This window comes from Sesamum indicum, linkage group LG13, assembly GCF_026168435.1.
Source record: "Sesamum indicum cultivar Baizhima isolate 11 linkage group LG13, ASM2616843v1, whole genome shotgun sequence".
Classification (NCBI taxonomy): Eukaryota; Viridiplantae; Streptophyta; class Magnoliopsida; order Lamiales; family Pedaliaceae; genus Sesamum; species Sesamum indicum.
The window spans coordinates 11565990-11581747 of record NC_142669.1 but is presented as its reverse complement, the minus strand read 5'-3'; the positions used below and the strand labels follow the sequence as shown (position 1 = coordinate 11581747).

Genomic DNA, 15758 nt, shown 5'->3' with positions numbered 1-15758 from the left:
ACCGTCTCTACAAATTTTAATACTTTCATCCCAAAATTTTTATTTAGAGAGGAGTGAATTAAATTTTTTATTTTTTTTTATAAACCCAAAACTCCTTTTTTTTAATGACAACCCCAAAATTTTTTAAATTATAAAAGAAATCCTAAACGTGTCAAAAATGTGTTGGACATCGGATGTCGTGTCCGAACCATATCCATATCCAACACGTTTCCAACGCTGCACAGAGTAATTTTTTGGAGTGTCATTATAGATAGTTCTTTTTTGTACATATTGTGATTTGCTGTTATGACTTAATTTTAGGGTTAATTACACTTACAAATGCTTGAAATAACCTAATGTTGCAAACACCCTTAATGTTCAAAACGTACAAAAAAGGTCCAACTGACTTAACAACCTTAGTAAAACCATTAGATTGAAATTGATTCGGTCTTTATGAATGTTAGAAAAAACTGTTGGAATTTCTGAATATTTTTCAAATTACAAAATTAGTCTCATTTGTTACTCGTTTTAGTAAAATTTAAAATAATTATCAATTAAACGTAATAAATTTAATATAAACTTACAATTAAACCTGAAGGAAAAAAATCTATTATATTGTGTTTTTGGTGTACTTGACTTGATTTTTCTAATACAATTTTCCTTGATCTTTTCGTGCACAAGTATGTACGTAACAACTCAAACGTATATATAGTCAAAAAAGTCTAAAAAATTCCAACAAATATATTCAACAGTCGTAAAGACCACATCAGCACAAATTTAATGATTTATTAATGGAATTAAGTTAGGTGGACCTTTTGGTACGTTCTAATGTAGGGTGTTTGATTAGGTATACTTTAAGGATGAAAATCGATAAATACGATTAACGCTTAATTTTAATAGAAAAAAATGTTCCCATTAATTAGAAATTTCATCAGTACAATATATACATTAGCTGATTAATGTACAAATTTGGTCAAATGCAGTCTGTTAATTATTTGTATTGTAACTACTGTCCGAATCATTATAGTTTGGTTGTGTTTTTAATTTCAGTTACCATTTCTTTAAAACAGTGATGAAATTGAAAATAAGTTCATTTGTATGTATTCCTCCTGCTCTCAATCATTACTCTTTTATATATTTGTATACATATAAAATTGTTCTAATAATTAATTTATAAACTAATAATATTTTGATATGATATCACTGGCAATTCTGAATTAATAAAAAATAGAACTATTAATTTCATTTAAATAAAGAATATAAAAATATAAATATCATTTTTATCAAATAACAGAATATATACTGATTTGACACCACTAATGACATAATGGCAAAATTGCAAAATTAGTCCTGTATGTATAGAGGTGGCAAAATTGGTCCTGTAACTTTATGACTGACAATTTTACTACTTTATATTTTATATTTATAGCAAATTCAGTCATTCTGGCCGGAAGTTAACAAATAAAATTGAGTCTTAGGGTTCCGACATCCAAATAGACCTCACTTACACATTTGGGGGACTTTACAACAAAATTAGCAGCCAAATGCTTCTCATGTGATTTAGGTGTGCCATTTTTTTCCCCCTGCCCATGCCACATATATAAGTTGAGATCAGTTAGCAGCCGGAACCCTAAGCCCCAATTTGTCCGGCTAATTTATCTATATTTTTTATCAAAAGGACTAAAATTGCCACTAAATTAACATTTACAGGATCAAATTGCCAGTCCAGTATTCATTGGACTAATTTTGCCAACCCCTACAGTTATAGGAGCGACTTTGCAATTTTGCCTAAAAATAATATATAATCCTATCAACTAACCCAAATATGTTCTCATTGTCACACGAAAATCCATTAACAAATCCAAAACACATATTTTATACTAAAAATTGAAAATGAAAACACAACCGCATGGCAGGCTCGACGATCTTGAGGAGGAGGAGGGAGAATCATACCATGTGGGATGACACTCTAGGTAGGTAGGTTTGGGGACTATCTAATATCCCGTGGTTTACTATGATGGAACGGCATGATTAGGCTGAAAATTGCCTCGAATGGGTACGGTGAGCAATACACTTTGGATGCTTTCATCACTTGGGCGCTTATGACAAACCGCAATAAAACTGTGATGTAGAATGTAACTCGATCGATGATGGACGTTGGCTAGTCCTTCTTCCGGTTGCTACTTGCTTTTGTTTAGAGCCACTCCTTGCCCTCAAATGTATAGTTAATTTTATTTTGTTTCTCGCTTAATATTTCTTGTATTTTGTTAACCAAAATGTGGTTAATAAACTTTTGTAGCCGTAATTGTGATGTATATATAATTCGAATAGGTAAATATAATCTGATGCTATATAGAAAAGGTAATTGTTGAAGCGGTAAAAAAAAAAAAAAAAGTGAGTAAAATTGAAAGTTTTGATCTTCTTATACATTACAAAGTTACTTAACAATTATTTTTGTACTTCTCACGCGCCCAAAACAATTTACTTCCAAAACTTAGGGCTTAATGCAATTTATCCCTTCTGTGATATTACAATAAATTAGTTCTCTATGAAAAATTGATAGCAATTTATTCCTCTGTGTTTTCTAAAATGAAGCAATTTATCTTTTTAGATAGGGAGGTAAAATTACTTCATTTTGAAAAATACAGGGGGTGTAAATTGTTGTATTTTTAAAAACACTAAGAGGTAAATTACTATGTTTTTTCATAAATGAGTAGTTTGCTCATTTTCAATATCACAAGAGGTTGCTTGCACTTTTTCCTAAAGCTTATTACAATCTTGTGAGATTGAAAGCAAGAGAAATACTTTAGAAGGCATGTGAAAAATGAGAAAAATATTATCATGATTTTTGGAAATTGTATTTTTGGTCCCACACGATAGAAGTATTGTACTTTTAGTTCTACAGTTTATGAGCTTATCACATTATGTAGCATTTTTGGTTCCATAGGATAATTACTGTGGCACATTTAGTTTCATAAGATAAAAATACTACAATTTTTCGGCCCAAGTGACCAAATGCACTAAGCCCGTAAACTATGGGACCAGAAATGCAATACTCTCTACTGTGTGACACAAAAAATATAATTTCCCCCATGGTTTTATACAACAAAGAAATCATGGAAGATTGTTGTACAACTACAATCCCTTGAAAAAAAAATGACTATTGACTACAAGTTTAATAGTTATGGATTAAAAACTATGGTAAATAATTTTAATTGACCACGGTTAAATAAAATTACTGCAAAAACAGAGATTTTCTACCAATAAGAAGTTATTTGCCATAGCTACGAGCCATGGTACAATATTTGTCATGACTTTTAGCCATATAAAATGTTTTAACCACCCTCATAGATACAACGACCAAAAAGAAATTTTTAAAAAAGTCATTTTAACAATTGTAATTTTAGATACAATGTAGGGACATTTTAATCAATTAAAGTAAAAAATATCAAAATACGCAAAAAATGAAGCCCAATCCCACTTCAGACGTGTGCACCCCACCTTCTGTAGTTTTTAAAGAGAGGAGGATTTTTTTTGCTGAATTTATCGAAATACTGAATTTCTAAAACACAGAGAAGATTTTAACTATTTAAAAAATAGGCAAAATTGCAAAATTGGTCCCGTAAGTATAGGGGGGTGGCAAAATTGGGACCATAACTATAGGACTGGCAATTTTAGTCCTGTAAGTATTGATTTTTTAGCAATTTTAGTCCTTCCGACCAAAATTGCCCAAAAACGCGGCGGAGAGATTTGGGGCTTAGGGTTTCGACGTACACGTGCGCAACTTAAACACCTGGGAGCTTGCATGGCTAATGATGTGGCTTAGGCGGGAAAGAGACTGGCTATGGAAGTGTTGGCTTTCACGTTTTCATCTGGGCTTGGGCAAGAAATGGAGGGCCCGGCTGAGTCTCCGATGTCGGATTTCATTCACATGAAGTCTATGTCTTCCAGCTCAAGCGAATTGCACCGGGAGCTATGTGCACTGCGGATCATCACGAAATCTCCTTGGGCGACGAATTTGAGTTCCGCCATTCTGAATGGGGGCAAAGGGGGAGGTGGGGGCAGTGGGATCAGCGGAGATGGTGGGGCAATGATCACGTTCTCGTGGTACTGTGGGCTCGATTTTGTGGGTTTTGGTGGCTTGCCGGTGTTGAGATGGCGGAGCCAGGGAGGAGTTGTTGGGGGAGGAGGTGGTGCAGGGGGTGGGTGGTGGTAACGTTTTTGAAGCGCTGGCTTTTGCTTCCATTTTTGAATAAAGAATTGAGTATTGATGAAGCGCGCGGTGGAGGTGGCGGGGGCGGCGGAGCTGTGGAGGACTGTTGGAATCGCTTGCTTTTGCTACTTGTTTTTTAATAGATTATTGAAGGTGGAGAAGAATTCTGAGTGGCATGGTTGTAAATATCTCTATTTTACACTCCCTTCTTTCTCTTCCTTTAACCTTTGCACAACGAAGCTATCCCTGTCGCGATTTCTTTTGTCGTACCACTCTTCTTCGGGTGAATCGTTGAACATATTTCCACCAAAAACTGAAACTTTGCTGCTGGTATCGGTGCTGGAGGCGGTGGCGGTGGCTTCGAGCAGGGGTGGAGGAGGAGGTGCCGGAGGAGGCACTGATCGTTGGTTTTCTCTAATTTCAGCTTCATCCACATCATTAGCCACGTCATTAGCCACGTAAACTCCTATGTGTTTAAATTGCGCACGTGGACATCGGAACCCTAAGCCCCAAATCCCTCCGCCGCGTTTTTTGGCAATTTTGGTCGGAAGGACCAAAATTGTCAAAAAATCAATACTTACAGGACTAAAATTGCCAGTCTTGTAGTTACTGTCCCAATTTTACCACCCCCTATACTTATGGGACCAATATTGCAATTTTGCCTAAAAAATATACAGGGGTAAAATGGATGTTAGCCTGTAGGGGTAAAATGTGTCAAAATATTGTGTTTGAGCTGCAAAATGCCAATTACTTGCTATTGGAATAGAGAGATATAAGCGTTTGTGATTAATATTCTATCATCCTATAAATAAGGAGAAGCAACAAATATCTTGTAAGTGTCACATAAAATTTAATAGTAAATCACTATATTAAAATTTTTAGGTCAAGAATAAAAATAGAAGAATTATATAAACAACAAACATAATTAACTATTTCCCATTATAATTAAGTTATAACTAAATTTTATTTTCAATAAATAGTTAGCATCCACAGTTCTTAAAATTAAATTAGATTATGGGTTTAATGAGTTTGTTCATTTATCAAAATACAATTTAAATAATTATTATAATGAGGGTGTTGGTTCCTTGGTATTTTTTTCAATTTTCATATAAAATGCCATGGGTTTAATTTCAAATTTTATCGAGTTTTAAAAATTTTAAAAACGTTCATGAACTGATCAGTTGATCACTTGATTCAAAGTTGGGTCAATCGAGTCACTGGCTCAACTGGCAGTTCGAACAATTTTAAAAAAATAGAACAGTTGTTAGCTAGTCCGAGTTTTATGAGTTGGATCTTACCGTGTTATGAATTGGGTGATGGTTCTACTAATCCGACCAGTCGATCCGGGTTAAATTTTAAAATATTAATTAACACGACCTTATAATATTGTGTATGGGTACTATATATTGAAGCGAAATAATTGAATTCTTGTCCACTCAAGAATACTTGTTAATTAGAAGTACATGCAACGAAATTAGTAAAAAGATTTATAGTACTCAACTATGGATTACTCCAATTAAATAAGTTTAAATTTATCCATCAGCAAATTAGAACTGATCACTTATATTTGACGTAAATAATATTGTTTCCAATTTGAGTATGACAAATAAAAGAAAACTTCATATAATCTTAGAAATAATTATCAACAATAAAAAATTTTAGAGTTGATTATGTTTTGCTATTCGAATTATGACTGTTTTTATACTTTAGCATCTAAACTTTTTTCTGTATCAACTTACCATCTCAACAAAATTTTACACTTGTCATTTATAACTGTTTTTCAACCAATTTTTTTGTGGAAAAGACATCGCATGCAGTGCAAATATGCTATTTAAGGGTTATTTGATGTCACATATGTACAGCATGTGATGTTTTTTCTAATAGAAAAATCAAGAAAAAACGATCATATATGACAAAGTGCAAATTTCGCAAAGTTCAGATTCTAAGTTGACACAAAAAAAAATTCGATAGTAAATTATAAAAAAGGGCATAATTTAAATAACAAAATGTAATTTTTCCAAAAATTTAATACATCCAATTTCATAATTGTGTATCAAGAAAATTTACTTACTCGTCTCCTTTCTTTTAATCCTTATGTTTACTGGAGGGGGCCTGCACTTAGGCCTCGTATTAGCTTATCATTTTGGACGAAACTAAACAAAAAAAAAGTGAAAATATATATATATATAAAAAAATATATATCTTTATGTAGTATCTGCATAATTTTCAAGACAGTCTGCGGTCAAAAAATTGCAATTTTAGTCCTATTACTTATTGAGGTGGTATTTGTGGACCCATATGAATTAATTTTGCAATTGGGTCTTGTAACTTTAAAAAATTGAAAATTTTCACAAATTGCATGTGACTTACACATGATCCAATTAAATAATAATTTTAGTCATATAATTTAGGGGGGTTGCCATTTTCAGTCTTATAACTTAAGGGAGTTGGCATTTTTTGTCCTGTATAAATTTATTTGCAGGACTAAACTTGCAAGTAATTATAATTTCCGGTCAAATTGGCCTAAAAAGAATTAAAATTATCAAAATTATAAAGTTACAAAACTAAATTACGAAAATCTATTCATACAGTACTAGAAACATTATTTCCTAAGTTGCAAAACTAAAATTACAGTTTTTCTGTCAACGATATTTATGGGTACGATAAGAATATAAGTTTTAGTATGATTATCATCATGCAATATTAATTAGCCCCATTTTTCAGCATCCACTTCACAAGCAACTACTGATCACCAATTAAATAAGTCATCATTCTGAACTTTCATTTATTCTTTTTGACAATCTCTTTTGATCATTCCAAGGAACTTAAATTGAACTCAAACTTCTTGTACTAATGTCAACTTTAGCATTGTAATTTGTAAAATATTATTCATCCCTTCTTTTCTTACATATTTAGAGGATAGGGAAAAACGCAAGCAGCCCTTCTGTGATATTATAAATGAGCAAATTATTTTTTTTATAAAATAAAATAATAATTTACATTCCTTTTTTTTTTAATACAGCAATTTACCACCTTGTATTTTTTATAATGAAGCAATGTACCTTTTCCGACAAAGGGTAAATTGTTGTTTTTTTCTTTTTTCTTTATCTTATGAGTAATTTGTTCATTTCTAATCTTCATATGGATAAATTGCATTAAGCCCTTAGAGAATTATATACCACGATAGCAAGATGTATATTATAAAATAGTTTCCAATTTTCGTTAATGAAAATATATATACATATATATAGTAGGTCCAAAATTATTTTTTTCACATATTCTTACTATATTTTTTTAAGAGAAATTGATATTAGGATGATTGAAAAATTTTATTGAACTTATTGTATGAATTCATATTTTAATTTGACAATGAGCCAGAATTGCATTACTTTTGTCTTTCCATTAGCAGTTGCAAGTTGCCAAAAACCAAAAGGAAAACACAGGGGAAAAAAAAAAAAAAACACAAACAAATAAACAAGAAACATAAAAGAGGAAGAAAAACGGACAGTGAGTGGACAAAGTGATGGGGGTGAAGGTGTGTTTAGCAACAACTACTGGACATCTTAAAATATAAAGTAACTACAATTAACTTGTAAAATTATTTAATTTTTCTAATAATGGTGGCACGTAGTCTCTACGGACACAAACTTTATTTGAATATAATGTACTTATTCTGTCTGTATGTGATGGCGTGCATAAATTTTTATTTGACTGTAATGTACATATAGTGTTATCATGTAATTTACATCACTTTTTCTATGTAAACATAAAATTGACTGTAACTTTATTCTTAAGGTAATGCACATCAGATATTATGCCTCCAAAATTTCAAGAAAGAAAAATTGCACCTTTTGACAAAATAAAAATTGAGAATATGCAACAGTTGATTAAGAAAACTCATGCTAACTTTTTAGGTGGGTGAAAAACAGAGTGCTGAAGCACTCTGCGCCAAAAATTCTGCTGATTTGTTAGATTATCTGTAGCAGTGCTGCAAAATGACTGATTTCGAATTCACTCAATATTCCGCCAGCAATCCCGAAGAAGGTTCCGCGGAATCTTGGTTGGCAGAGCTGGACCCGATCAAAGTTCAGTTTTGGTGATCAAGCTCTCCATTGAGCTCCGATGCCATTTTCAAGCCTTTCCATAATGCATGCATTTCTGCATTATTGTTAGTAGAGGGACAAGTATATTTCATCAAACCTGCAATGAGCTCACCTTCATGATCTCGAAACAATACCCTAATACCATAGATTTCCTATAGTTGATCCGTCAATGTTAAGCTTGAAGATGGCGTATTCCATTTGATACGAATCTGTTTGCTACAACTAACTCTAGTTGTGAAGTTAAATCCTGGTAGTGAGAAAGTGTAAGCAATCTTGCTTTCTTAGTGATAAACTGATAAAGTATTCATTAATTGGTGTATTGTTAAAAATAGCTTCATTCCAGTTCCTCCACATAAGCCAGAGATTGTGTATGATGAGCAGCTGTGTGTATGTGTTATTTTTGAATTTATTCAGATTGATGATGAGAAACATTTATAGAAGAACTATTCATACTTTTATATATAGTATAGTATCAACAGATATAGATATAGATGTCATTGACCAATTATTCTTTCAGGAAGTAACATCCAGCTACGGAGTTCAGAGATGCACAATTTCAGAATAACCAACTACCGTAGCCAATCCACAAATCAATACTAGCAAGATTCACAAAAACCAAGAGGACAAGTAAAGATTAAATTTCAAAGTTTAGAAAGCTGCTTACAAAATGTTCAAATTCAATTCTCTTGACCTATGTCTGTGGAGCTCTATGCTTCCAAGATGTTCTTTAGTTTAAGATGACAAATTTTACAAAACATCATTGTTATGCTCAAAAAGATGGTTAGAATAGTATACCAACTCTATAGCTGAACATCTTTCTGACTTCTGTTCATGTCAAGCCTGGAACCTGTTAGTTAGCTTGACTGCTCAAGATCTAGTGTTCCCTCCGGGTTTCAGTTCCTTCAAGTCATCTGCTGAAAAACTTGCGATAGCAACTTTGTGATTGGTGGCTTCTCTGATTCACACAAACCACCATCCGTCTTGAAACGCAGTTTCCTGCACTTCCATTTCAAGGCTGCAGATTATGTAATGGCAAATGTAGTAACTAGTAAATATGGATAAACAGTGGAATATCCCAAGAAAATTTATATTGTTGTTCTAATAAGCCAGCAGCATTAACATATGGCAAATAAATTATTTTTGTGATAAGAGGAACTTACCCAAAAAACAGACAGAGATGATTGTACGATGGTGGGAACTAAGAACTTGTTTGGTTGGGGTGAAAATGAGTGTATAAGAAAAATGGAAGTAAAAAGTGATGTATAAGAAAAATATGGTATTTGGTTAGGGAGAATTGACACAGAGGAAGTAAAATTAGATGTATATAAAACATTTTCAGAGCCCAATTTTGTTTCCATCCAAAATCACGCGGAAAAGTGAAATATAAGGCCAAAAAGATAAAAAAGTACATATTTTATTTTTATTTACTCCATTACTCATACATATAATTTCCCTCCATTTCTTTTTCCTTTTCTTCTAGATAACATCCGTACATAATCTTTGAGGAAACATAGCCATATAAAAAATATTCTTGTTCTTGTTTTATTCTTGTTTGATGAATATTTTTATAAATAAATTTTTAAATTTAATATTTTAGCAACTTAAAATTATTTTAGTATAACATAAGTTTTTATTTTCTAGTACAAAATGAAGAGAAAAGGCTAATCAATAAAATTCAAAAATTAGTCATTCCTTCTTACCAAACAAGAGGAAGTATTGAGATTTACTTCCCTTCCAATCATACCAAACAACTAAAAGGAAGATTTTTATCCTTTCCCCTCCTCATCCACCTTTTCACTTCCCATTTCCCCTCATCAAACCAAACGAACCCTAAGAGTTTGGAGCCAAGGTAGAAAATGGTATGACATCGATGTATCCAACCTGAATTCATGAAGACAATTGGTGGGATGTATTGATCATGTAAAAAGGCTGACGTACTAAATTTTAGGCTTCAAGCATTAAGATAACATGCAAATCTAAGTCATTCCATATAATTTGCCCCTTCAATTTCAGAAAGTTTGAATGGAAATGCATGACATAACTGCACCATAGCACCACCAATTGCACAATGGAAATATACTGCCCTCTGGTATAGCAAAGAAAGATACAAACCAATTTCCAGAATACAAGAACTACTGATGGGATGCTAGGCGTCACGAACACTGAGGCTACAATTCTTAAGCAATCCACAATATAATGTAGTTAAGAACATGAAAGCAGTAAAGAAAGCATAATAAACATTGAGTTCAGCTGGGAAAAAAGCAACAAAATGTGGTATTAAAAAGTTTACTTTCTAAAGACTGACGAATCAGTTTATGATGCTTCTCACCTTCAGAGTGAAACCCAAGAAGACAGTGCCGCAATTGGGAACATCAATATCAAACCATAGTTCACCAAACTATCTAATTGCTTCAGCTTTTCCATCCGGCCAAGAACAATATTCCAAGTGCGTGTAAATGGACAACTAGTTTGTTCAGCCTGCAGCATGAAACCCTTAACCTAGTCATTTTCAATTTTAAGAAATTTGGTTTCTAAATAAGAGTTAAAACTATAAATCATTTAGTTACAAGCATATAGAAATCTCACATTTACTTTAGAGTCACCTAATTCTTGTGGAACATCTGAACCTTGTAGTGTTCTTCGGTTGTCCCTGTCTGATTGATCCAAAGGCATCTCAATTTTAGATCTTTTGGAGGATATGCCTGAGAAAGCTCGATAAGGTGAATCAGTATGGATAGTTTCCATGACAGAACCAAAGAAGTTGGTCACTGGTACCTACAAACAGCAGGAGAGAAAACAGGGAAGTTAATTGAAAATCTAAGACAGCTATTTCATCACAAAGGAAATGTGTACTGGGTAGGTTTTATTCATTAGTTGTTCTAAATTAGGTAATCCAAACATTTCCTGAGCAATCTGCAAAAATATTCCTCAAATCTGGCCTCAACTTCCTCTTCAGACTAGCACTACTTACAGCACGTAGAAACAGAAAATGGAATCCATAAACAATCATATTAAAGCTTCACCAAAGACGAGCAATATAATATAAAAGGAACAAAACAGGAAGAAAAAAGAGACCCCATAAACTCCATAGAGCGGAACCCAGTAAAACACAAGAATAAGGATCTCACTAACATACCTCGTCCAACTTCCGTTGGTATAAATCAGTTCGATAGTACGCAGTTGACATCAACAAATTTGGATTATAAGAATTGAAAAGACTGCAAAACAAAGGACAACTCAAAAGTATTATCATTAATTATTAATTAAGATGTTCGCAAAACAAGGAAAGCTTTTTGGTAAAACAGAAAACAGTTAAATTATGAAAAGTTTCTCATCAGGGCAATTCTGCAGAGCAAGCCAGGAAGGACGCATAAAAAACACAAGTAATCTTCCATAACACTCCACAAAAAAACAAGTGGACAATAAAGCCTGCGTGCTTCCTTTATTTGGAAGACCAAGGATCACCTACTGCTCACATGAACACAAGGACTTGAAGTTAACAATAGGACTGAGCACTATCATAAGAGTTATGAATAAATCAAAGTTTTCTTTCAAATACCTGCTCAATGAAGCGTTATCATACATATTCAACCTCTCAAAGAAAGCAAGAGTATAGAATGTGAATCGATCTACAACAGATACACCAACCTGCATGAAAAGGCAAATGAAAAAGATATTTAAAAAAAGGTAAATGGCTGAGTAGAAAGCAAGAATTACAGCAATCCGTCATGTCCAGAATATCAATTCCTACCGATATGCAGGAAGAAGCCAAAGAAATAAGCTAACAAATACTTACATCAGAGTCGAGATGATGCGAGTATGAATTCTCTCCTTTTTTGCTACTTCCAATAGCCAAAACACCTGGTGATTGAAGCTGCCAAGCAATTAAGAAGCCTTTTTTACATAAGCAACTTGAAACAACTTCTGAAAGACAAAGTGCTACCATAGAAGTATATCCTTTGAACTGAAAGAAGGAAATGACATTTTCTTTTTGCTTTTTATAGGCATAGTTGTTAAAGGCACATGGCGTATCACGGTGCAAAGGTGCCCTAGAGTCATGGCGCAGCGCACAGCGCAGCACATGCCTTTTTAAAGCCCAGCATATATGCATAAATAAATTATATATTCATAGATCAGTATGTTTTAACAACTAAATATGAACACTAGAGATGATTTAACCATTATCCCACAAAAGAAATATGTAAAACAACTAGGTTTAGAAAACCAAAAAAGGTTTCAAAAGCAAATCATACAAAATCATTGTAAAACAAGCAAGCATAAAATAGAAGATGAAAGTGTTGTGCTCGGAAAGAGAAGACACAGTCACTGTGCTGGAAAAGAGAAGCCACAAACAAGGTTTTTCTCTTGTTTCTTTTCTTGTTTTTTTTTTCTTTCTTTTGGGTGGGGGGGGGGGTGGCCGGGGTGTTGTGGCTTCTTAAAAGAAAAAAAGAAGTTTAAGGCTGGGCTTGTTGAAGCCCATCTTTTTAAACACTGCGAGAAGCCCAATCATCAAAATAAATTGGGCTTTGCCCAATTTTTGAAAGCACCACATAAAAAGGCAATGCACCATTTGCTACGCCTGGGCTTGTAAGATGCATTTATAACTATGTTCATCAGAAGGGAAACCGAATTGCATTTATCATGAAATGGAATTAGCTGGTATCCATTTGATTCACCTGTGGGCCAATAAAAACTATGTCGATTCATGTGACCATTTTCTAGAATTGGAGGTCAAGAAATGTACAGTCACTCCAAATGGCATGGATTTTTGGATCTAAACAGTTGAACGATGAGGAGCCATTTCAAGCAAAAGAAGATATACATCTTAACAACGGAAAGCTTTTGCCTCAAAGGAACTTTGCTAATAGTTATTGTCATGAAAAGAAACGCTAAATTGAATTGAGATTGAGGCCCCAAAGAAGACTATAAAGATCAAAGCATTATCTTATGTTTGTCTTCAACTTGGGTGTTATGGGGTACATTGGTTTAACAATAACATAGTAGAAACCAGGGAGAAACTGAGAGGAACATTTGCGCTTACCCAAAAAGTTCCTATAAAAGCAGATTAACACATGTCAAATGCAAACACATGTTGGGGGCAGGGGACAGTCAGATCAGCACTAGAGAAGTAAGAAAAACTGTAGAAAGATCTGTCATGCGAATAAGGGGAATAAGATCACTCACCTGAGAAAACAGGGTGGCAGCTTGGCAAGTATCTACCATTATCAGCAGCTCCTTAAATCTGATAATTGGACAAAAAGATGCAATCTCATTATCCCATAGTTTGATATAAACTTTGATTGTTGGCTGTTCAGCATGACATTCAGAAAAAGGAATTTATTTAAGTCAATATCACATGTCCCTGGGTAAGGAGGTTTTTCATTTTCAGTTTTCAGTGGGAAAATGTGTATTTCTGTGAAATGAGAATATGTTTGAATTAGTTAATAAGATTGTATTTTATATTGAAATATGGTGTCAAATCAATATATTTCCAACGAGAATACGTGTAAACAAATATGGTTTCACTTTAATTACTATTTCAAAATAGAAAAGTGGAAATGAAATCATAAACAAATAGGCTAATGTTCAAACATCTCTTACTTTATATTCCCTGAAAATATCACATAGTTAATACAAAATTTAAAAAGGTCAAAATGTAAAACATATTCAAGAATACAAGTTACCCAATCTCTAACCTGCGTTTTTCCTTCATTTGTTTCACTGCATCAGCCAAATCATGGCTCTGAAGCTCCTCTGAGTCCTGAAATTTCAGAAACTCGTCTCCCCCATGACCAGTCATGTATAGAAGTATGTGACTACCTTCATCACTCAGAAGTCGCTTTGACCTTGGCACAGCTGTTTCATGACGGCCAGTTAAGACTCGCAAGAAGTTCTCAACAGTCACTTCATAACCTCGGTAGTCTACCTAAAATGGAGCATGCTATTGTTAGGGACACAATCAAAATACGAAAAGGAGAAAATTCAAATCAAATAGATAAACATAAGTTTGACAATCATAATTATACTACATATTCACATGGGTTACTCATGAAAAGCATACCAATCCTGCAGATGCTAAGAAAAGGGGTACAGAAGCAAGCAGTCTATATTCCAGAATTTCAACTGTCTGGCTAAATGGCCTTAGCGCATGGATCATTCTTTCAGAAAATCCATTGATGTGTGAATAAGGGAGAGTGGGACAATCATAATATACAGAACCCACCTCAACATTGTCCCCATACAAGTTAAGCCGGTGGTTTTCATTGTTGAACACCTGCGCAGGATACTTGTTCCGAGCATTGCAAGCCATATCATCAGCCAACATAAGAATTATCCTCTCATCAGGTATTCCCAATCGTTTAACGGTTCTATAAGCAAAAAAAACATATAGAAAATAAGAAAAACTCATTTCGACTTGGTGCCACGAGTAATGATGCATAAAATACAATAAATAGGAATGAAGAATAAATTCTTATTTACCTGTACAAAGATAAAGTATTGGCCATATGTCGATAATTAAACCTGCAGGATAAATTGTTAGCATACCGAAATTAAATCCTGATGCAGGAACAAGCTGCAATAATAACAATTACAGAAGCCCCCCATAATTCCCAAGTTTTTCACTTAAATTTTCATCTTCCACTGAACCAGCAACACCCAGTCTTAAAACCAAAACAAATTCAGAAACAGAAATACTAACTTACTGAACACCTTATATCGATATCTGGAACCCAATTTTCGGATATGATATAATATCGAACTAAGGAAGATAAAACAGAAGGATAGTGCAGAAATTCCTAAAACCCTCCTAATTTTCTTCGGTTTCGGTCATCAGAATCCCTCCAACTATTTTCACAGGAAGCAAAAAAGTGAAGGAACGCAGCCTATGTCCAATAAATCGAATCGAAGAGGTTGAGTATCGAGAAAGTACAATACCAGAAGCGGGATGTGCAGACAAGAATAGCCCAATTGTTGGTATGCATTGTTGTGGAAGAAGAATCGGAAGCACGTGATGGCACCGCATTGCAGAGGAGAAGCAGAAGAATCGAAATCAACAATCGCGTGGAATTGCATAAGCTCTCCATTTTCAGCTCCTATTCATCTTCTACTGGAGACCTTAGCTCCATTTAAGTCATGTTATATTTTATTTATTTGTTAACAGGGAAACTCATAAAATAACCATCAATACTGATTAAAATATATTTTATTTATTTAAAAATTTATTAATATCTTTTATTTTTAATAAAATTATATAATATTTGAACAGAGTCTTGAAATTATCAATATTTTTCTTCTATTTATTTTTTTTTTAAAAAAATTGAGACAATGTGGGCGGAAAATTTTTTAAAAAATTATATTTTTAGTCAATAAAAGTAAATGAATTATAATTTATAATCCATAATAGTGTTTTGGTCGATTTACAATAAAAAAGTTAACGCAAACCTAATGGAGTCTGATGGATT

The 15758-nt window shown here is 33.5% G+C and overlaps 1 protein-coding gene across 3 annotated transcripts; it reads right to left on the bottom strand.

The window, feature by feature from the left end:
* Window positions 1-8900: 8900 nt before the first annotated feature.
* On the bottom strand, window positions 8901-15441 carry LOC105176834 (Peptidase C13 family). 3 transcript variants are annotated; one of them, XR_016063821.1, is made up of 12 exons: window positions 15232-15441; window positions 14776-14817; window positions 14519-14663; window positions 13992-14221; window positions 13480-13537; window positions 12092-12169; window positions 11855-11943; window positions 11432-11513; window positions 10882-11070; window positions 10625-10773; window positions 9996-10176; window positions 8901-9291 (listed from the first exon to the last, which is right to left on the bottom strand). XR_016063821.1 is itself a non-coding variant. In XM_011099760.3 (11 exons), exons 1-10 carry the CDS (start codon window positions 15378-15380, stop codon window positions 10627-10629), a joined length of 1209 nt encoding a protein of 402 aa, XP_011098062.1. In that variant the 5' UTR covers window positions 15381-15441; the 3' UTR covers window positions 8901-9310; window positions 10625-10626. The 3 variants fall into 3 exon arrangements, 2 of the variants coding, with proteins under 2 accessions (XP_011098062.1, XP_011098061.1); XM_011099760.3 differs by lacking the exon at window positions 9996-10176 and having other exon boundaries at window positions 8901-9310; XM_011099759.3 differs by lacking the exon at window positions 9996-10176.
* Window positions 15442-15758: the final 317 nt, after the last annotated feature.

What these genes read in the sequence shown, in the direction of transcription:
- LOC105176834 (XM_011099760.3), bottom strand. Translation starts at nt 15,380, where the DNA reads ATGGAGAGCTTATGCAATTCCACGCGATTGTTGATTTCGATTCTTCTG. An exon ending in CGCATCATCTCGACTCTGAT is followed by an intron (nt 11,944 to 12,091) that starts GTAAGTATTTGT and finishes CTTTTCATGCAG; the next exon opens with GTTGGTGTATCTGTTGTAGA. An exon ending in GATAACGCTTCATTGAGCAG is followed by an intron (nt 11,514 to 11,854) that starts GTATTTGAAAGA and finishes TTTGTTTTGCAG; the next exon opens with TCTTTTCAATTCTTATAATC.